The sequence below is a fragment of the Balaenoptera borealis genome (assembly GCF_965194805.1).
Source record: "Balaenoptera borealis genome assembly, chromosome: 1".
Taxonomy (NCBI): domain Eukaryota; kingdom Metazoa; phylum Chordata; class Mammalia; order Artiodactyla; family Balaenopteridae; genus Balaenoptera; species Balaenoptera borealis.
In genome coordinates, this window is record NC_138860.1 from 182,451,247 (window position 1) to 182,472,428 (window position 21,182).

Sequence of the window (21,182 nt, forward strand, 5' to 3'; positions counted from 1 at the left end):
ATAAAACATGTTGGTGTTCAAATTTATTATAATAAATTCAGATATAAATGCACTATACCGTGGCCTCAACAGCCCTGAGGTTACCATTCTGTCCTGTGGCCCCAGTACACGCCCTGGGTTTTCTCAACTGCGGGTTTCTCGGAGCTCCTTGGAGGTGTGACATGTGGGTTTGTCACTACCCAAACACATAATTGTATCTACTGGGCCTAGGAGTCTGAATGTCAAACTTATTCTTCATATGCCTGAGTATGTTTACATTCGTACTATCTGTGAAAAGAACCCCCCTCCTCACACACTCCAAAATACAGTATTGTGCAAAATACCAGTCTAGGAAGCAACACACTCGGGTAGCAACCTTTAAAGTCCTAAAAAAGCATCTTAGTAGTTTGACGCAGAAGAGTTACACTGACTCACGGAGGATCACGCGAGGCCCAGCGGGACGACGTTTCTAGTTCCTTCCACCAGGTTTAGAAAACAAAAGGCTCTGGCTGGATCTGCTGGAAACTTCTCTCTTCAGCATCTCCCTTTCTTGGTCCATCTTTGGGGTGCCTTTTCTGGCTCCAACCTTCAACAAGCAAGAGCAACAAATGCCCAAACTCTATAATTGTAGGGAGATCCCCAAATATTTCTCAAATGGCATTTTTTTTTTTACTCAAAATAAAATATTTGTTGTAAAAAATATTTATATATACACATAAATGTGAGCAAAACGAAGGTAAAATGATCCACCATTATCACACTACCCACAGGTAACCTTATTCACATTTTGGTGTACACTCTTCCAGATACACAGATAACGTTTTCGTCTTCCATTTGCATCTTTTTTTGAACCAGGAGTTTCTGATTATAGGCACATTCACTGGGATGGACTTTCTCTTGAAAAGCTGTTATTGAACTGAATGCCTTATGTCTCTGATGTCTTAGGAGGAGAAAATGCAGGATAATTGAGGGGGTCTGTCTAACCCTTTTCTGAGCACTACTCCTGGCTCCAGGCGGCCATGTGTGTGACTCTGTACCTGGTCATAGCTGATCGGGCACTTGGCACAGGCTGGGCTTTTAAGATGGTCACTCCCAGGATTTGGGGTTATGGGCTCTAAGATGCTACTTGCTCCTTGGGCTGGTCCGTTGAACTGGGGGACCGTGAGGTCATTCCTTCCTGTCACATGACTGGAGAGAGCAGAGATCAGGGGAGCCATGCAGAGACACAGAGAGGAGATACGGCCTGTGTGTGTGCGTGCGCATGCTTGTGTGTGTGTAAAAGAGATGATGCCTGAGATCTGATGGCTTACCAGTTCTACTTCGAGGCCAGGCTCTCTTTCAGCTCTCAGTTTTTATGAGGCACTCACCCTTTATCCTTATAAAAGCCCCCTCCCTCTTTCTGAATAGGTTTCCATTAATTGCAACCCAAGAATCTCTCGCTCACACAGTTCTGTACGTACTGTAGATGCCACTGTACCTTACAAGTTTCTTTCCAGCAGGTTTCACACTGCCTTCCTGCAAGTTTTTGACTCCAACACATGCCCCTGGGGGAAGAGGGCTGGTGGGTAGTCAGCTGGTTTCAGCTGGTTTCAGTCAGGTGGTTTCAGCTCTGCCACTGACTGCGTGACCCTCGGTTTCCTCATCTGTCAAATAGGGACCAGAAAGTCCTGTCTTTCTCAGGGGTTGAGAGGAGGTTCTGGGTGGATTTCAATGGGAGGGGCTGTTAGGACCATCTCTGTAGCTCTTTTCTCTTTAAGACAGGTTTAAAATTCACCTCCTGTGCTGGACCTCTGCCAGTGGCTGACAGGAGCCTTGAATGTGTTTTCAGACTGCATTCAAAATCATTTCAAGGAAAAAAAAAAATCATTTCAGGGTAAGAAAGGCTAACATCTCTACACTAGCCCACAAAGTAAACCTTGGCGGGAATGCCCAGATAAAAGGAAAACAGACAGGAAATGTTGAAAATCTTTTGCCTCTAAACCACTTTTCCTTTGTATCCTTTTTTATTTGATTTTCAATAAAATTGCTGGCTCTGGGTGGTTCCCAGATGCCAGTGCCCTGACCCGGTGTGGAGCTGGCTGTCGGAGTTGGAGTCTGGGTGTCTGTTATAAAATAAAGATTCCTTCGTCCCAGGGTCCCCCGAGCCCCAGGTCTGCCACGAGCTTGGGGTGGGAAGCACCACAGAGCAAGCTTTGGTCCACTTTTTTGAGTGGGGGGTCAGGGGCAGCAGAAGGCAGACGGGATGGCTGAACTGGGAAAAGGAAGAGATGGGGAATGGGAAACGTGAAAATGCAAGTGTGGGCCCGAGGGTTGGGGGAACCTGGCAGGGTCCATCTTGAACCAGTGACCACAGGCAGCGACACGCATTCAGCCTGAGTGTTTGGAACCACATGCCCCATCCTTAGAAGGACAAGGCAGGGGTAGAAGCCCCTCATTTAAAGAACAACATCCAGATTGGAAATATGGAAATTAACTGGAAATTAACTCAGGGCATACTGGAGTGGCTGCTTTGGGCATCTGCAAGCATCGGTTCTAGAAAGATCCCAGTTCATTCCCACATCACCTCAGGTCTTGGTTTTAAACATCCCCCTTTCAGGGAGACCTCTCTTGGCCCTTGACCTGGGAGGTGGGGGAGGGAGGTCCCTGTGAAATATGCTCCTGAGCTCAGTGCACTGGCCTTTGTCCTCAAACAGTAGTTATTTAATCATTATATTTATTTATTTATCCCAGAATAAAACCCAGAAAGACAGGGAGTTTTGCGTGTTTCTTCATTGATCTAACCCAGTGTTTCTCACCCTTTTTTTCAGTATCGTTCTTCCCCTAAGGAGCCTTCTCAGGCATTTTTTACTAATTGCTCTCACCTTCATAAAATTTGAATATTACAGAGAGCGCTATGTGTACGTCTGCCCTTTATACATTAAAAAAGTAGAGTTTTGGCCTCGCAGGGGTGATATGGCTCCCACTGAGAACGGGATTGAACCTTAACATCTGGACAGTACCCGCCATATCGTAGGCTCTCAACAAATATCGTTGAATGAATGAGGGCTGGAATCGTATCGTCTTGTTCATTCTTCTATCCCTGGTTCCTACCACAATATGTGGGCTAGACTAGGTATTCAATAAATATTTGTCAACTAGAAGATTTTCCCCTTTAGCATATGACTGACAAACAATTATAGAAGACTGTTAGCTGCAATGGAAAAAATATATAAAATCAATGAATGGCATTTGGAGGACAGAAAACAAAAAACCAGAGGGTCTTAAAAAGGTAGGAGGTGTTAGTTCTGAAGCTTGTTAGAGATGGAGACTCTCTTATGAGTGGGCGAGACAGAGCAGATTTTACACGTCCCATCATTTTCAAGGTGGTCCTGGTGACTCCATCCCCCGAAGGACTCCAGGCCCACTCTTGAGGAAGGAGTCGCCCAAGTTACACTTGGCAAGGAATCTGGAGGAAACCTTTCTGTACCGAGGAGATCCTAGACACCAAACTTCTAAGCTCAGGCTGGAGGGCAGGGAGAATAGGAAGCTGGCTCTTTGCTCTTAGCCGAAGCACCATCTGCCCCGCCTTTGTTAAAGCCAGAGGCAGTGTGAAGTTCCAGGGGGTCTCACATCTCAGAGAAGCACAGTGTTCCCACAACATCCGGGACCCATCCCAATATCTCCTCTGCCATTTTACATCCCCAGGTGGTCCTCAGACAAAACCTAGATGTAGGGCAGTTTCTGCCTCCTCCCAGCTCAATCATATATGTGAATGAATAAGTAACAAACTTCCAGTCATTTCCACTTTGCAGGGTGGCAAACGTCTCAGATCAAGTGGGGCCCTCAGGATGCTCTCTATCCTCCTAACATCCTGCTCTGGGTAGTAACCACCTTCTGGTCTCAGCACAAGGATGCTGGATGAGAAGCTTCTATTTTCCAAATATATCCCTCACCTAGAATATCTTCGTTTCTTCCCATGATAATTTGGTTGCCTCAGCATGACTGTGGCCTTTTATCAAACTTGAATGTCTCCTCTCTCATATTCAACCAAAATGTGTTTGGCTTTCAAGCTTCCTGAGAGCTCGCTTCTACTGTCTGCAAAGTGGGAACGTGGATTGGCTTAATTCCAGTTCCAGGGCTGATTTGTCAATGGCAATGTTTCAACATGTTCAAGATTTCATAGTCTTAATTCTCAACTTTTAAGAGAATTCTAGAGGATGCTTCCTTGAAATTTAAGAGAAATGCCACTGGAAATGTATCAGGTTTATTACCTGGAGGTTTATAACCTAAAGGAGGAAAAGCTAGCACTCACCTGGGTGTCAGATCTGCACTGATTCCCAGCTCTCCTACTGAGCTGTGTGGCTCTGGACAAATAAAGTCTCTGAGCCTCAGACACCTCATCTGTAAATTGGGTATAATAACAACACCCACCCCATAGGGTTGTTGTGAAGCTTAAATGAGATACTGCACGTCGAGTGTTTGGCTCTGTGCCTGGCACATGCCAAATGCTCAATACATAATAGATGTGGGATAACTGTCAACTGGGCTTCCTGCTGACGTTCTATGGTTTTCTCTCTTCTCTCTTCTGGCTCACCTGGAAATTTGAGTTCTGCATCTTTGAGTTCTTCACCATCTCTACAAACATTCGTCTCTTTAATACAGAAAGAATATTGACAAAATTTAGCTTATGTTCTTCTTTGCCTTTTGCATCAGAGAAAAATGGATTTTTCTCAACTTTCAGATGCTACCCATTTGGATGGAATGTTGAGCCTTCCTAGGTGAGGAGGTGAGGATGGAGGTCTGCAGAAGGGGGTGTGGCTTTTGGGCAATGCTACACTGTCCTGCTGAACCTCTTAGGGAATCTCTGTTCCAGATTCCAGCAGAGAAGGAGGTGGTCAACCAAGAAGGCTATGAAGGATACTGTATTCTTCTTGGAGGACAGATGTGCTTTAGCTGGAAGCAGAGCCTCCTAGATCAGTGAAAGAGGCTGTAGATGTCCAGTGGGTTTCCACCCAGTGGAAATGTTGAAAGCCCCAGTGGCTAACCTCCCTGGCAGGGACTACAGGGGCCTGTTGGGAAGCCAGCATCACTGAAAATCTGGAGCTTGCCACTCCCCTGGGGTTTGATGACTGTTGCTGACCCTGATCCGCTCAAGACCCCGCACCTCAGGGAAAGCTCATCAAAGAAAGAGCATCCCCTAAGCACTGGAGACACAAAAGTGAGAGGGAACTGGGGTCTCCCTTGCAGACTGACACTCCGCAGGTGAACGTGCAGTGGTGTCAGGAAGGAGACTTTCTCCGAGAGCCCTGAGCATCCACCGGGGTCACCAACCTGGTTCCTACAGGGGCCAGGAAAGTAAAAGAAGTGGGTGAAGTGAGCTGGGGTGGTAGTGGACAGCAGCAAACACATGAGCCCAGCGCCCTTCTAAGAGGCCTGGAGGATGGAGGCTTGTGATGGTGGCTTGTGGGTCTGTGGGCCTAGGGTTGCCAGATCTTCCGAGTTTCCCAGAGAAGCTGGAAATCCAGAGTATTCCAGGCAACTGCCCTATTTTGAAATGTAACTTAAAAAAAAAAATCCCATGAGCCAAATGGAATATGTCTGTGGGCTGCCCTCTTGAGACACCTGCTTCAGAACCTCCCTGCTTGGTGTCTAGTTGGTGCTCAGTAAATGTTGGAGGCGTTGCCGGATAAAATACAGGATGCCCAGTTAAATCTGAATTTCAGAATGAAGCCAACAAATTTTTTAGTGGGAATATGCCCCGTGTAATATTTAGGACATTTATACTGAATAGCTTTTGTTGTTTATCTGAAACTAAAATTTAACTGGGCATCGTGTTTTTTGTTTGTTTGTTTTCCCCTAAATCTGGCAACCCTACTGGGTAGTCACAAAACTCATGGAGGAAATAAGGCTGTCTTTTGGGACAGGGCATAGGTGCTTACAAGACTCTTCCATTCTCCCAGAAGGATGCTAAGTCTACCCTCAGAGGACTGTCCGTGAAGGCCGATGGGCCCGTATTGAACTGACAGGCGCCCTCCAGGCATTTTCCGTGGAGAAGGCCTCGAGCCTGCAGCCACTCAGTATTTATCACAAGCTCAGTTGAGACAGTCACTATCCAAATTCCCAGATATTATAAAGCAGGGATTAGTTTTAAACCAACAGCCTTCTTCTCTCCCACCCCATCCCGCTCCCCCCCCCCTTTTTTTTTTGCAGAACCGTTTATCCAAGCAAAATCCCATGAGGAACTTGGGGTATGAGATAATGGAGAGCTTCTCTGGTGGGAGAAAGGTGTGTGTGTGCTTTGAGAGTCACACCCTTCCATGGCACCCAAAGACTCCAGGGAACCCCAGTTTGAACACTGCTGCGAAATTCCTTCCTGGATCAAGTTCAATCAGTGGGCAGCTGGGCACTGAAGGGCAGAGCCTGGCCCCTGTGCACCTGCTTTTCCTGAACTTTACTGAACTCACTGGGATGTGATGACATCAGTCTGTCTCAAGAGCTGTGCACAGATGTGGCCCAGCCAACACCGCGTTGCCGTTCTCAGGGGTGCTGTCCATTATATCACACAATGTCCTCTCCGGGGGAAAATCCAATATTGTCTTTGTTCTGTGAACACTTCTGAGCATCACATCCATCATATCTCATGGATGCTGTGAACTCTGGACCACGCTGGGTTTTCCATTTCCCATGGGCTGCCAGAAAGCCCACCATCAAATGGGGCTCCCCTTTGGCAGGTGAAGGGATCATTATAATAGGCACTTTCATCCTTATTTCTGGCTCCATTTTGTACCACTTTCCCCCCTTCTTTCACCCACATACTTCCTTCTTAGGGCAGGGGTTCCTGGGATGCCCCACTCCCCCCCATCTCCTTTTCTTATGATTTTGTCTCTATGTCCCCAAATCATTTAGCATCCAGGATGGTTGCACTGCCCTTCTGCCTTCTCTCACCTCCAGATACTGGGTCCCTTAGGTCATTTGTTCAGGAGAAGGGATGGGGGCAGGGGCTGGGGTGGGGGAGGGGAAGGAACTGGAGGTGTGTGGGTGTCTCTTGGGCCGCCCACGCTGGCATTTACACTCCATAAGCTCTTACCCTTTGAAAATAAGGCACCTACTTTGTGTCTGGCTGCAAGATCAGAAAACCTCTCCATACCTGCCTCTCTTTCTCTTTGAAGGAACAGTTGCAAGGTGCTGATTCTTTGGCATTTCTCTGTACGAGATCCTCTAAACGTTCCTGAGTGAAAATATCAGGTGAGCACAACAGCGTTTAATGCATCCCCACCTGTTCCATTCGGGGACACACCTCTGAGGTTTCTAGGAGACGCTGGGATTCACTGGGATTGGTGGGCAGAAGAAGGGGGTGGGTGAGGGTCTTTTTCTTTAGCCTTCTTCTACCTGTATGCTGCATAGGCCTGGCCACATGGTTCTACTTCATCATTGTGGGCGGAAGAGTACCACCCCAAGCCCCTCCCATCCACGCTCCTCCTACACAACATCTACCAATTTCTACTTCCTGGTCAAAAACACACAAGTGGCACGGAGGAAACCAGAATCTTGAGAATACCTGGGCCCAAGGATATCTTGCAAGATAGTGAGTTAAATAGAATAGTGAGGATAATGACGATGGTAGGAGAGCATGTTAGCCTTGTGGTCTTATGTGCTAAGGGTTTTGTATACAAGCTCCCATTGAATGGAAGGCTACGAGCTAGGTGCCATTTTAATTCTCATCTTAAAGAAGAGGGATCTGAGCGAATTAAGCAGAGGGAAGGTTAGGGGGTTTTCCTGGCTGAGACCACAAGGCAAAGCGGTGGTCACGCCCCCTAGCCAGGACTTGATTGGCTGGAGATTTGATTGGCAGGAGAGCTGAGCGGCTTCTCCTGCCAGAAACAGCCAGTGCCCTTCAGCCTTTCTTACACTTCAAGCCCCAAGAAAGGGCTTGCGTGCTTCTCAAGTGGCAACTTCTGTGCATTTAAAAATTTCCTATTGAAAATCCCAGCCTTAGCCCATTCACAAAAGGTATCTGGGTCCTTTCTTGGCCGTGGCCCTAGTCGTATTCACCAAAGAGAAGAGTGCGTCCCATAAGAGCTGCCGGCTTTGGGAGGACCGGGGAAGGCGTCAGCTGGCAGGAAGCTCCCTGAAAGAAATAGAGGAATCCCCACCCATCCATGAGCTGCCTATTCTTCCCCCTTAGAAACCGGGCTTGCGATGTGCCAGGCACTGCAGGCATTTTGCCATTTAACCCTCCCGCTGCCCCACGGAGTAGGCCCCTTGTTGACAGTTTTGGTTGCTTTTGTTGAGGAACCTGCGATACAGAGGTCAAGCCACTTACTCAGGGTCATTCGGGGCAGCGGTGGGGCTTGACCTCTATTTGTTTGACTCCAAATCTGGCCTCTGAACTCTGAGAGACACTGCCGGCTTCTCCAGTGATGTGGGATGTGGCTTACAGTGAGAACAGCCTGGGCCACGGTTCCCGTCCCTCTGCCACATGGACAGAGCCACAGACCCAGTTCTCTGTGAATGCCCAGCATTTTATACCAAGTCTCATTTTCACAGCCAAAGGTATTAGCGTGGAAGTATGACTTTTGATTCTTGAAAGTTCTGCTTGGTGAAGAGATGGTCAAACATTAAAACTACCAACTACATTTTTTTGGGGGGGGGCAATTCTGAAGCTTAAGATGTGTAATTTCATCTCAGTGCTTCAACCCTGCCACCTCTGTGAACAGGTGAAGAGTTTCAACGTTTTATACAGGAGACTAAAAAAACTAAGGCTCCTTGTGAAAATACTAAGTGTAAAACTTAGAAAAGAGGAATTCTATTTTCTGTTAATTTCTGCTTAAAAACAAGAAAGATACACTCCCTGGAAGGAACTGATGCCAAGACAGATGTATACAAGTGCCCTTTAGAATCCAGCAAAACCTTAAAATTTATTATTGTTTTCTTCCTGACAAACAGGGATTTCTGACGACATATTAATAACAAGCCTGAAATGCAAACCTGAGTCCTGGAGTGAAAACCCCAGGAGCAACGGTGAGAGGTATACAAGGGGGCCACCTGGTAAGGGAGACACAGAAGGAAGAGGTGTGGAAAAGTGAACATGGGCTGGGGAGGGCAGCAGGTGGGGAGGGAATCCTGTTTCTGCCGCTGAGTAGCCAGGAAACGGTACCCTCTGTCAACTCAGCCTTCCCCTCTCTCTAAGGGGCCGACACTTGCCAGCATCCCTTGCGGGTTGATGGGAGAGATGAAGCATGTGCGGTGTGGAGCAGGTGCCTGCCCCTCGGTAAGTGCTCAGTACATGACACCATCGGCGATGCCATGATCGCGGCTGTAGTTCATACACATCTTTCCCCCAGTTGTGAATTCCACGAATTTGAAAGCTACTAGCTGTAGCTCTTCTGGGGACCCTGACACAGGTTCAACTTGGCCATTTCAGACCCTTCTCAGCTGAAGGATGTCTAGCACCAAACAGGCTGGCACGTCCCTGCATTGTGTGTGAATGAGGCAGTCCATGAATAATGCATGTGAAGCCTGATTATGTAAATCCTCAGGTTTTCAGTACATGACAATGGCTTTTTTTGGGCCCTTTGCTGTCCCATTCTGTGGTCTGGTGTCTCTGCTTTGGGGCCTAGCCTGCCAAACCCTGGGGGCCGGGGTGGGGGGCCACTTCGGGGAGGGGTGAGCTCTCCAGAGGGCACATCAAAGGGAAAGTCACAACTCTGTCACTGGCCCAGCTCTCCCTGGCATTGCTTGGTGTGAAAGGAAACTGTCCTCTGTCTGAGGCAGCCCCATGACACACGCAGACTAAGGCCTGTGATGTTTAATTCAGAGCAGTGAGCACTGGAAACACGGCGTCCAGGCTCCCTCAGAGCAGGACAGCCACTTCTCATTTCTGGGGCTCTAAGCCAGAGAGCCTGCTGTATAGCACAGGGAACTCCACTCAATGTTCTGTAATAACTTATATGGGAAAAGAATCTGAAAAAGAATAGATATATGTATATGTATAACTGAATCACTTTGCTGTACACCTGAAACTAACACAACACTGTAAATCAACTATACTCCAATATAAAATAAAAATTAAATTAAAAAAAAAGAAAGTTTAAAAAAATAGAGACAAGCTAGACTATGAGTCTCAGAGAGGTTAAGCTAACACATATATATGGAATCTAAAAAAAAAAAAATGGTTCTGATGAACCTAGGGGCAGGCCAGGAATAAAGACGCAGATGTAGAGAATGGACTTGAGGACATGGGGAGGGGGAAGGGTAAGCTGGGACGAAGTAAGAGAGTAGCATGGACATATATACACTACCAAATGTAAAATAGATAGCTAGTGGGAAGCAGCTGCATGGCACAGGGAGATCAGCTCGGTGCTTTGCGACCACCTAGAGGGGTGGGATAAGGAGGGTGGGAGGGAGACGCAAGAGGGAGAGATATGGGGATATACGTATGCATATAGCTGATTCACTCTGTTGTACAGCAGAAACTAACACAACACTGTAAAGCAATTATACTCCAATAAAGATGTTAAAAAAAAAAAAAAAAGAAAGCTGCGTGAAGTCACACAGTAAATGGTAGAGCAAGAGTCTAAACCTAGGTCTGCCTAACGCTAAAGCTATTCTGCCACCTTCCTTTGCATCAGTGAATGCATTCTGTGCCGCCTGGATCCCACGGGGACCTCAGTTGGCTGTTTCTAAAGGGAGCTGAGGGGCAGCCTCAGAGGCTCTGCTCCAGGCGGGACCTCTCACCTTCTGCTGCCTGATCGCCCTGTTGACCCTCCTCTCGTGGTGCAGCCGCTGCTCCGTGCGTTCCACGGCCTCCTTCAGCAGCGCCTTTTCTTCGGCCTCTTTGTAGATGTCGTCCTCCAGCTTTGCCACCTGTGACTGGTACATCTGAACCGACACTTTGCTCTGCCTGAGCACACAGGAGAGACAAAGTCTCTTTTCCCCTCATCTTTCTCACTCACCACCAACGCTCCCGACCTGGGAGATTCTCAAAACACTTCCATGTATGCCTAACTTAGTGGTTTCATTACAAGTGGGGGAGAAGGATGAAGATTTGGGGAATAGAGGGCAGGATAAATAGCCCATTGGCTGTGGAAGTGTAGCATGAAGGTGGCAAAGATTATGCTACCAGCCCCTCCCAACTTCCCAGAGAGGGTGGAGGAATGGATACCACTGAAAATAGGATGGAATTATGAAAAGCACACACATGGTGAAACATCAGACACATTCATAAAAGGTGCACCTTATTCCTTAAGAGAGAGTAGGGCACTTTAACTGCTGCTTTCTTGCCCAGAGACTTGGGTCCATCAGGCCCTGAGTCACCATCCCGCCTCCCCCCTCCTCACCCAGGCCTCTGTCCTCTTGTCCTGGTCCCTACGGGTCTGCAGCTGCCCCGAGGTTTAGCCTGGAGAGTGGAGGCCTGGGCCTTTTGCCGGGGACACGGGCCATACCTGAGCTGTTCAATGTCTTTCTCGTATCCTCTCAAAAGCTCTTCTTTTCTCTCCAGCTGGTTCTTGAGTAGGGTGATCTTATCAAACACCAGGTCGAGGTCTCTTTGTCGAAGCTGGTTGACTCTCTCCCTCTCTTTTGGGGAGAGGTGTTTCATGGACACGTGACCTGACATATCTTTGATGTTCATCAGACTCCCGAGGGTTTTGCTCATATCCATGTACTACGAGAAAGCGTTTCGCAGGTAAGAGGCCTGGCCCAAGACCGCTGGTGGCCACTTTGAGGAAGCAAACGTCTAATTCTGTTTCATTCATTTTCTGCAATTGCAGAGAAGAAACACATGCTTTGCAAATGAGTGCATTTGGGGCTTTTAGTACGACTTTCATTTTCCCCGCATCCATTTACACTATGCCTTTTTGAGAACTGGGGGCGGGGGGAGGGGGAATGACAACAGACATAAACATTCATTCTTACTGCCCAGTCTTCCAAGGAATTTGGCTGTGCAATTTCCAGCCCATGCTGGGATAGTAGATGGGTCTCGTGGAGCTACTGTAACAACTAAATATGTATGTGGGTTGATGTTTAAATTATCTGCAGGGCACGCAGGTTCGGACAGGAGGGGACTGATGCTGGGTGTACCTACCAGCTTTTCACTAAGATCTAAAGCCTCAGCCACATCCGTTTCCTCTAACTTCTCAGTGGCTGTGATGGACCCTGGGCTGGAAAGGCCATTTTGAGGCTGAAATAAAAAAAAAAGAAAAAAAACTCTCTTGGCATTCTATTACGATTTTCTACATCCAGAAGAATAACCCAAAGAATAATGGAAGAACTGGAAAGTTACTAAAGAATAATTTGAGAGAGCCGATTTTTTTTTAAACGTCTTTATTGGAGTATAATTGCTTTACAATGGTGTGTTCGTTTCTGCTGTATAACAAAGTGAATCAGCTATACGTATCCATATATCCCCATATCCCCTGCCTCTTGTGTCTCCCTCCCACCCTCCCTATCCCACCCCTCTAGGTAGACACACAGCACCGAGCTGATCTCCCTGTGCGATGCGGCTGCTTCCCACTAGCTATCCATTTTACCTTTGGTAGCGTGTGTGTGTATATATGTCCATGCCAAGAGAGCTGGTTTTGAATCCAATCCGACTCTGTGAACTGCTTTCTTTATAACTGTGTTCCTACCCCTTCAGAGCACGACTGCCTTTGAAATGACACATCACTCGTGCCGTTCTTTGGCCACCGTCTCGTCTGTCTTCCCTTTAGGCCAGCGGTTCTCAACCGGGGGTGACTCTGTCCACCTTACCCCCGCCAGGACATTTAGCAATGCCTGGCCACATTTGTGGTTGTCATAATTGCTGCTGGCATCTAGTGGGTAGAGGACAAGGGTGCTGCTGAACACCCCACGATACACAGGGCAGTCTCCCAAGCAAAGAGTTACCTGGCTCAAAAACTCGGTACCGCTGACGTTGAGAAGACAAGCTCCAGAAAAATGGGGACCATGTTGCTTTTGCTCACTACCCCCCTCCTTGCGCCCAGCATGGCACCTGGCACCGAGTGGTGCATAGTGGGCATGTTTGTTGAATGAACGAATGAAGGTTAAGTAGAAAATAGCCTCCCTCCTCTTTATTAAAGGAATCTCATTTCTATGCAGCAGAAACCATACCCTCACAAAATTTGGCCAAACCTTCTCCTAGCTCTGGAACCTGGTGGGTGGGCATCACTTCAGACCCTTTCCAGAGACAATGCAGATAGTGTTTGCAGCTGCATCTCCCTAAGACCCCAACCAGCCAGCTGGCTGCTGGAAGCCCAACTGACTGCATGGAAAGGCCGCCAGACTGAATAGGGGACCTGATCTGAACGACTACAAATAACCATAATAAGCCTCCTTAAAAAATAAATTGGCTTTTAATGCTTGCCATGAGCATCTCTTAGCCCTAGCATTTGTTGGCACTACCCTGAAAACCTCTGAGATTAAAAAAGAAACAACTACAAAAATATAAAGGCCCCAAAGTGACTGTGATAGATAAGAGTGGACATATTTGTCTATGTATCTATGGAGATGAGAATAAAAGAGGGTATCTGAAGATGACAATAAACCGGGCAGATCTGCTGCAAAAAGAACCTGAGATGCTGCTCTGTGTCTTCAGCTCCCCTGAGCTGCATCCTCTGTACCTCTCCAGATTCCCCCTCTTTTCCTGAGGGAGGGTCACTAAGGAAGAGCCTGGGCTACAGGATCCAATCACACAGTCTCCATCCGGTCTCTGCAGGCTAGCAGACAGACCACCAGGGACACACCCCTGGCTTCTTCAATCATTATTCCGTGACCTTGGATGAGGTACTTGACCTCCTGAGGCCTTAATTTTTCTTATCTGTTAAATGGGGACAATAATAGTAACTATGACACAAGGCTGCGATGATGGTTAAATGAGATAAGGCATGTAGCCGGCTGAGCTCAAGGCCTGGCACACAGTAAGCAGTTAACAGATGTCAGCTATTCTTCCTCCTGCTCCTTCTCTTCTTTTAACTACTGCTAACCTTGGAGGATTGAGAGTTGGGAGGTTTCCTGCTCTGTGGTGTCAGTGGTGGGATGAGGGGTTGTTGCCAGGGAGAAGGTAAATCTTGGAAGCAGGATCATCAGGATATGAGATCCAGCTGAGCTCCCCACCTGGAGATGGTCCCTCTACTCCCAACCTCAGAGAAGGAAGGTTCGATTTTATCAGAAAAACCAACACGTTTCTGAAGTCACATCTCTAAACATGTGAGCAAATGTCTCGAAAAATTGTAGGAGAGAATGCTGGTACAGATAGGATGACTTTATTATTTTTTCCAAAAGCTGGTTTAGACCAGCTGCCGCAGCAAGCCACACCCAGCAGATCCTGTGATTAATGCTGACCTGAGCTGTCCATTGTCATGTGTCAATCAAACACCTGATCAAACATCCATTTAGGATACAGGGCACCTTCAACCTAACAATCAAATTACTTCTGAAAATCCTGGCAGATGGAACTATGCTCCCTAAGAAAGGAAGGTTTTCTTGGATAATACTATTTAAATACTGTTTAATAATAATAACTATCATCTATTAAAGTGTTCACTATGAGCTAGGCACTGGGATAAGCACTTTACATAATTATCTCCCTTAATTTTTCCATCATCATTTTACAGCTGGGAAATGAAGTCCCAGAAAGGTTAGGAGCCCGCCCAAGGTCACAGAGCTTGCAGAGCTGGGATTAGGACACAGGTCTCTGATTCTAGAACTTGTGTCTTCTTAATCATCATGGCTCCCTTCTGCTGCCCTTTATGTGTTCATGTTTTTCAGTTTATAGCAAAAAGCAAATGTTAGGCAAGCTCATGACAGAATGTTGTACATTAGCTTGTTGAGTATTTTCTGCAGAATATAACATGTGATGTGAAAAGGAGGGCCCAGAGATTGACCTGGCCAACATCAGTGCAATGCTATATCATGCTGTACATGATGGGAAGCCGCCTTTCTATTCAAACATTGGACCGCTGGTACGGCCAGGCACCGACCAGTCCATACAGGTGCTAGCCCATCAGGGAGGACCTGGCCTTGAACCAATGATGTATACAGTGGTGTCAGGGCACACGACTAGTGTCTGTCCTCATGCCCACCCTCTCCACGTGTCAGTCAGTGCACAGACAAATTTTCTTTGGTTACCGCTCGGATCTCTACTCTTGAAAAAGTTGGCAAGTCAGGTTTTACATCCAATATTTTCTGAACATTTTTTTCCATCCCGAGGGTCTTTAAGTCTAGAAATGATCCATCCATGTGGCCCTTATGATCTATAAAAGAAATAATTTACACTCAAAAGAAAGGCTCAGGAAGAAGTTACGGCATGTAAAAATCACAGCTGCTATTTACTGGACACTTACCACAGGCCAGTACTAATCCTCACCATCCTCCTTTGGCAGGTGAGGAATCAAGGCCCAGAGAGGTGAAATGACTTGTCCAAGGCCACACAGCTAATATGAGGCTGCAGCCTCACAGGGCTGAGGCACTGAGGGTGAACCTTCGGCCACAGGTATGAGGATGGACTTGAACCCAGGCTTCTGTGTCCTAGCCCAGTGCTCTACCCAGCAGCAAGCTTGGTTTCTTGAAAGCCCTATTCCCTCTAAACAGGGTATTTATCCTGGGAAGTTCCCCAAGGTTGGTCCTTGCACAGCATCAGTCTATGAAAAAGTTTCCACTGGGCCACAGTGAAATAAGAAAAAGAAGGACAAGGTTGTGAGTTTTTCATGAAATCCTGTTTATTTAATATCAAGGCCTACTCTTGACTCTCAGATCATGTCTGCCCATCTTTTTTTTTATAACTATGTCCTTTTAGTTATGAAATGATGGGGAGAGAAGATGGTGGTCCTGGCAAATTGGTCAGTCCCCAAAGTGAACCCTCAAGTCTGGGGCCCACGGCTCTCAGCACAGAGGGGGTGACTAAGAAGGAGGAAACTTACTTGACGAGCTGGCCCTCTCAAGTTCTTTAATTCGCGCACGAAGCTCAGATAAGGCCTTTTTCTGACGCTGAATGACTTCCTCATGTCGGGACCCTTTGCACTTGGCCCCTAGGTCACTGAAGGACTGCTCCTGTGGCCAGAATGGTGGAGACAGCAGCTTTATTAGGGATCAGAATCTCCTTCTCTTGTATTTGAAGAAACATGAACAAGTCGTGGATTAGCAGAAACCCTGTCACTTACTTAGTACCTTGGAAAATATCATTAAGGGGCTTCAGCAGAGAAGGAATTTAAATATTTCATTTCAAATACGAAGTCACATGTAGGAAGATTTCCAACTTTCCTACCTACTTAGCATCACTATAAGTAAGAGATCCCCTCTATGTTCCCTCCCCATGTTTTATTTCTTTTTTTCTTCTAATATTCTTCTAAGCTTGGGTTTCCACTTGTTGTCATTCTGGTCTCATCTCTGAACAATCACATCAAATTCGCTCCTGGAGGGGCATTTTTTTTTTTTTTTTTGCTAGCACCGTGCGGCATGCGGGATCTCAGTTCCCTGACCGGGGATCGAAACCGCGCCCCCTGCAGCGGAAGCGCAGAGTCTTAACCACTGGACCGCCAGGGAAGTCCCTGGAGGGGCATTTTTTAGGTACAAACATGTGATACTTTCTTCTTAGCTGGTAACAAGGATGGTGGTTTAATATTTGCTAGGGGGAATTTAATGGGCAGACTCCTGGCTGGTCTGGAGAAAGGGAAACACTCCTCTGAGACTTCTGGACCCTCTGGAACAGTGTGGTCCAACAGAACTTTCTGCAACAAAGAAAATATTCTATATCTGCACCATCCAATATGGTACTCACTAGCCATGTCGCTAGAGTTGGGTTTATGAAGGGCACAGACAAGGAAAGGTCTTCTTCATCTCTTAAGGGCCATGCACATATTCTCCCCTTTGAGAATAGGAAGAATGCAGGTTTCTTCCTCCAGAAAAATTCACATACAAAAATTTGCAGGTAACTTCTGGAGCTTCAGGGACCCCCTGAAGCCCTGTCATAGACTCCAAATTAAACAATGCTTCCCTAGGGTAAGTGACTCATTCATTCACTCATTCATTCATACCACAAAGGTTTATTGAGCATGTCTATGTGCCATGCCTTGTTCTAGGCTCTGGGGACTTAGCAGTGACTAAAACTGGCAAAATCCCTGTTATCATAGATTCTGCATCCTAGTGTGAGCAGACAGACAATAAATACGATAATCATGGAAAATATATGGCGGACAGTGATAGATATTAAAGAAAAAAACTGGAAATGGGATGGGGTGTTGGGAATGGTTTTCAGATGTAAACACTGTGGCTAGGGAAGGTCCCAGTCAAAATGGCGAGAAAGGGAAGAAACTGACAATTTGTTTGTTTTATAACAATCTTATAACAATTTTGGTTCAGAGAGATAGCGCTCACCAGACACTGTTTGAGGCACTAGGGAGAGATCGGGGAACCAGGCAGAAAGCTCTGCTGCTGGGGGCTCATTTCTATGGGGCAGACACATCAAACAAGCAGAAAGACATGGTAAAATTCCAGAAAGTGATAAATGCTACCAGGAAAACAAAGCAGAGAAGAGGGAAAGGGACATTTATTTGCTCTTCCTTCCTTGATTCATCAAATGCTTATTGAAGGCCCATGTGACATGTGCCAGACCCCATGCTGGCCATGATGGGCACAAGGCTCATGGCCTCCCTCGGGGAGCCCAGCAGGGCCGTCTGAGGTCCTCCTGGGGCCACTTCTCACCCCATTTCCCCACCACTCATTCCTTCATTTCATTCAGGCTCTGCTCCTGGTCTCCTCCTGGAGAGGCCGCCCCACACCCCACCATCACCCTGTCCTAAAGAGCTCCCTCCCACACGCTACTCTGCCCCGAGTCCTGCTGTATCTTTCCTCGGAGCGTTCACTCCCGCTGGACATTTTGTTCGACATTGACTTGTTTATTGCCTGTGTCTCTCCTTTTCCAGAATGTGGGCTCTGTGAGAGCAGAGTTTGTCTCCGTTGTAGACTGTGCTATTCCTGGGGCCCAGCCTTATGCCCGGGCATAATAGGGGCTCAATAAATACGGAGCCGGAAGGGGTCTGCCCCAGTGTTACTGCTGGGACCAGGGCTCAGTTCCTGAGAGAAGGGGGCACTCTACCCCCGGCTGCACTTAGTAGGACCTCAATGGAGCCCGACCCTGGCTATAGCCGGCTTACTTCCCAGGCTCTTTCTACACTGGCCTCCCTCTCTTTGAGGGTGTATGTTTGCCTTGGGAGTAAACACCAGGAATGTCGTGTGTGTGTGTGTGTGTGTGTGTGTGTGTGTGCACATGCTGGAGGGTGGAGAGGAGGAGGTGGGCAGGGGTGACCGGCCTTGGGGGTGGGGCAGCCGCAGCAGCCGGGCTTGGTGACAGCCCTTCCTCTGCCTGCAGAGCTCGCCTGAGCCCGATGTGACCCTTACTCATGGCTCTTCTGGGAATTTGTTTATTTAGAGAAGATGGAGATTCTTTCTCATACAGTGCTTAAGCCCTCTGACCCACTCTGGTTTAGAAAGCAGGAAGTAGCCTGAGTGTGGAAAGCCGTTCTGAGAAAGAAAAAATCCTTTTTTACTTTTATCTTGCAGCCCCCCTCCCCCATCCTCCTCAACTAACCCCGCCTCATCATAGAAACTAAAAATCACAGGCGTCTGGTCAACAGTCCTTTCCAGCAAACACGTGCAGAGTCGCAGGGGGTCTGGTGTGGGCAGGGACCCGGAGCATCCTCCCCTGAGCCCAGCACAGGGCCTGGCATACAGCAGGTGCTCAATAGTTGTTGAACATGTGAATGAACATGGGCCGGGTCCTGCACGAAGAGCTTGGATTCCGACAGGAGTGAGACCTGCTTCCGGCCCCATGGAGCTCACAGCTGCGGAACCCGCTGCAGCCCCATCGCCAGGTGGCCCTGGTAACGAGGAGACGCCTCTGCTAAAGTTCTCTGGATGGTGATCGTTGCCAGGGCCGGAGGGCTGGGCCGCCGAGCCCTTTCCTTCACGCTGCGGGCGGCCCCGGCTCACTGCTGTTTGGCAGGGGAAAGGCATCTTTGAGAAAGCAGGAAGGCAAGCTGACACATTTGGCCCCGTCTCCAAGTGAAAGTCCAAAGCCCATTACTGAAACGCTCTGCTCTCTAGTTTCATAAAGCAAAGGGTGAAAGGAGATCCCCGGACTCCAGGAAACCCGGGGCCTCGGGGAAGCGCCATACCCACAGTCAGCCGCCCACAGACAATGGGGAGCATCACAATCACAGCCCCTGCCGCGGGCACAGACGTGAGCGCCGCCATTCAGGAGCGCGTGCTGAAGGCTGTTCTCGCTCAAAGACACGATCCCTGTGTGCTGCGCGGCTGGGACTTCCAGACATGCAAAGGCCTCATGGGCAGAGGTGGCCAAGAGTCAGCCATGGAGCGTAACTGGCATGGCTCTTTGGGAAGGCAGTTTGGCCATACCAAGCACAATTTAGGCTGTCCTCTGGACATCTCGGGATCACGTCTAGGAATTTGTTCTACATACTTACAAGGATATTAACTACAGCAACGTGTGGAAGTAGAAACAAATGTCCATCAATACGGGACTGGTTGGATAAAAGGGACATGATGGAATTCATTGCTGCCGTTTAAAAGAATGAGGTAGATCTTTACATGCTTACTTGACAATATGCCCATTAAATAGTCTTATGTGAGAAAAAAATAGCTGCAGGATATATGCGGCTTGATACCGTGTTTTGAAAAAAAACCTATTAAATAAATATATGTATATGTAAGTTTGCGGGTGTTTGTGTGTATAAATTCATTTCTCAACAACCCCATGGGGGTGGGCGGTGACTGGTATTACTCCCACTTCCCAGATGAGGGAATTGGTACTCAGGTGCATCCTTGAGGTCACAGGGTTTCTGAGCGGAGGATTCAAGACTGAAATCGAATCCAAGACTAACCTGCAACCACTGCACAATCCTGACTGTATGAGCATGTGGTGGTTTCTGTGAGGAAAAGGTCTGGTGGCACACATGCCAAGCTGTTGATAACATACATTTCACATAAGCAAGTAATATTTTTGGAACTTAAAATGAAGATGTTTACAAAAGCAAAGAAAGGTGCTTCCCTGGTGGCGCAGTGGTTAAGAATACGCCTGCTAATGCAGGGGACACAGGTTTGATCCCTGGTCCGGGAAGATCCCACATGCCGTGGAGCAACTAAGCCTGTGCGCCACAACTACTGGGCCTGCGCTCTAGAGCCTGCGAGCCACAACTACTGAGCCTGCGTGCCGCAACTACTGAAACCCATGCGCCTAGAGCCCGTGCTCTGCAACAAGAGAAGCCACCGCAATGAGAAGCCTGTGCACCACAACGAAGAGTAGCCCCCATTCGCCGCAACTAGAGAAAGCCCACGTGCAGCAGCGAAGACCCAACACAGCCAAAAGAAATAAAAATAAAAATAAAAGTTCTCCCAGATCCCAAACTGCCCTCCTTCCCACATATATTCCTCCTGAAACATATTTCTGCCTCAGGGCCTTTGCAGTGGCCATTACCCTGCCTGGACCGCCCTTCCCCAGCTGTGGCTTCTCATTCAAACTGGAACCTCACATCATCCTGTTAAAAAAAAAAAAAAAAAAAAAAAAGCAAAGAAAGCCACCACTGGGCTCTTTCTTAGCTTGTCTTTCTAGCTGACCAGGGACAGGGCAGGCACTCACCTCCTGGCTGCTCAAGAAAATATCGGTGTGGATTGGCTCTATCTGCACCGAGGTGTCACACATCTGGGTTGTGTTCCTGGGCTTCTGTTCCTTCTCCTTGTGCAGCTGGAGTCTGTGTTTCTCTTGGGAGGCCCTAGGGCAGAGAAGATGAGACACTGGGCAGCAGAGTGGCTGGCAGCATGAATTCCGGGAACCGTGAATTACCTTTGTATCCACGAGCAGAATTGGAAAAGGGACTCCATTTTCACAGGGAACCAAAATCTTTGAGCCTTCAAGTCTACTGCCCGAAGATTTCTAGAGAATTGAGCTTCGGGGGACTTAAGGCTATAGTGACCAGAGAGGCAGGCCCCTACCCATCCTTGCTTCCTGCATTGGGTCTGCGGGACACCTGCTGTGACATTCATGGGGGGTATTTAATGTGTGTCTGCTGTTTCTAACACTTATTATGTGTCAACCCTTCTATTTCTCATAGAAGTCCCATGAGGTGGGGACTCTGCTTGCACCGTTTTACAGACAAGGAGAGAGACATACAGCAATTTGCCTGTGGTCGTGGAGCTTGTAGGTGAAGGCGCCT

General features: G+C 47.8%; 1 protein-coding gene across 5 annotated transcripts in view; it reads right to left on the reverse strand.

Annotated features, from left to right (window-relative positions):
• Position 1: 1 nt before the first annotated feature.
• FHAD1 (forkhead associated phosphopeptide binding domain 1) overlaps positions 2–21,182 on the reverse strand; it is a 147,013-nt gene continuing 125,832 nt past the window's right edge. For 2 of the 5 annotated variants that reach the window (XM_082380984.1, XM_082380983.1), the window contains exons 24-30: positions 20,609–20,741; positions 15,876–16,005; positions 15,085–15,209; positions 12,044–12,139; positions 11,403–11,623; positions 10,696–10,861; positions 4,884–7,186 (exon numbers count right to left, since the gene is read on the reverse strand). In XM_082380984.1, the coding sequence (XP_082237110.1) occupies positions 7,064–7,186; positions 10,696–10,861; positions 11,403–11,623; positions 12,044–12,139; positions 15,085–15,209; positions 15,876–16,005; positions 20,609–20,741 (994 nt within the window). In that variant the 3' untranslated portion in view covers positions 4,884–7,063. Of the gene's footprint in view, positions 566–4,552; positions 4,610–4,883; positions 7,187–10,695; positions 10,862–11,402; positions 11,718–12,043; positions 12,140–15,084; positions 15,210–15,875; positions 16,006–20,608; positions 20,742–21,182 lie in introns of those variants that run through there. The other 3 variants (XM_082380985.1, XM_082380982.1, XR_014241652.1) reach the window with 3 other exon arrangements.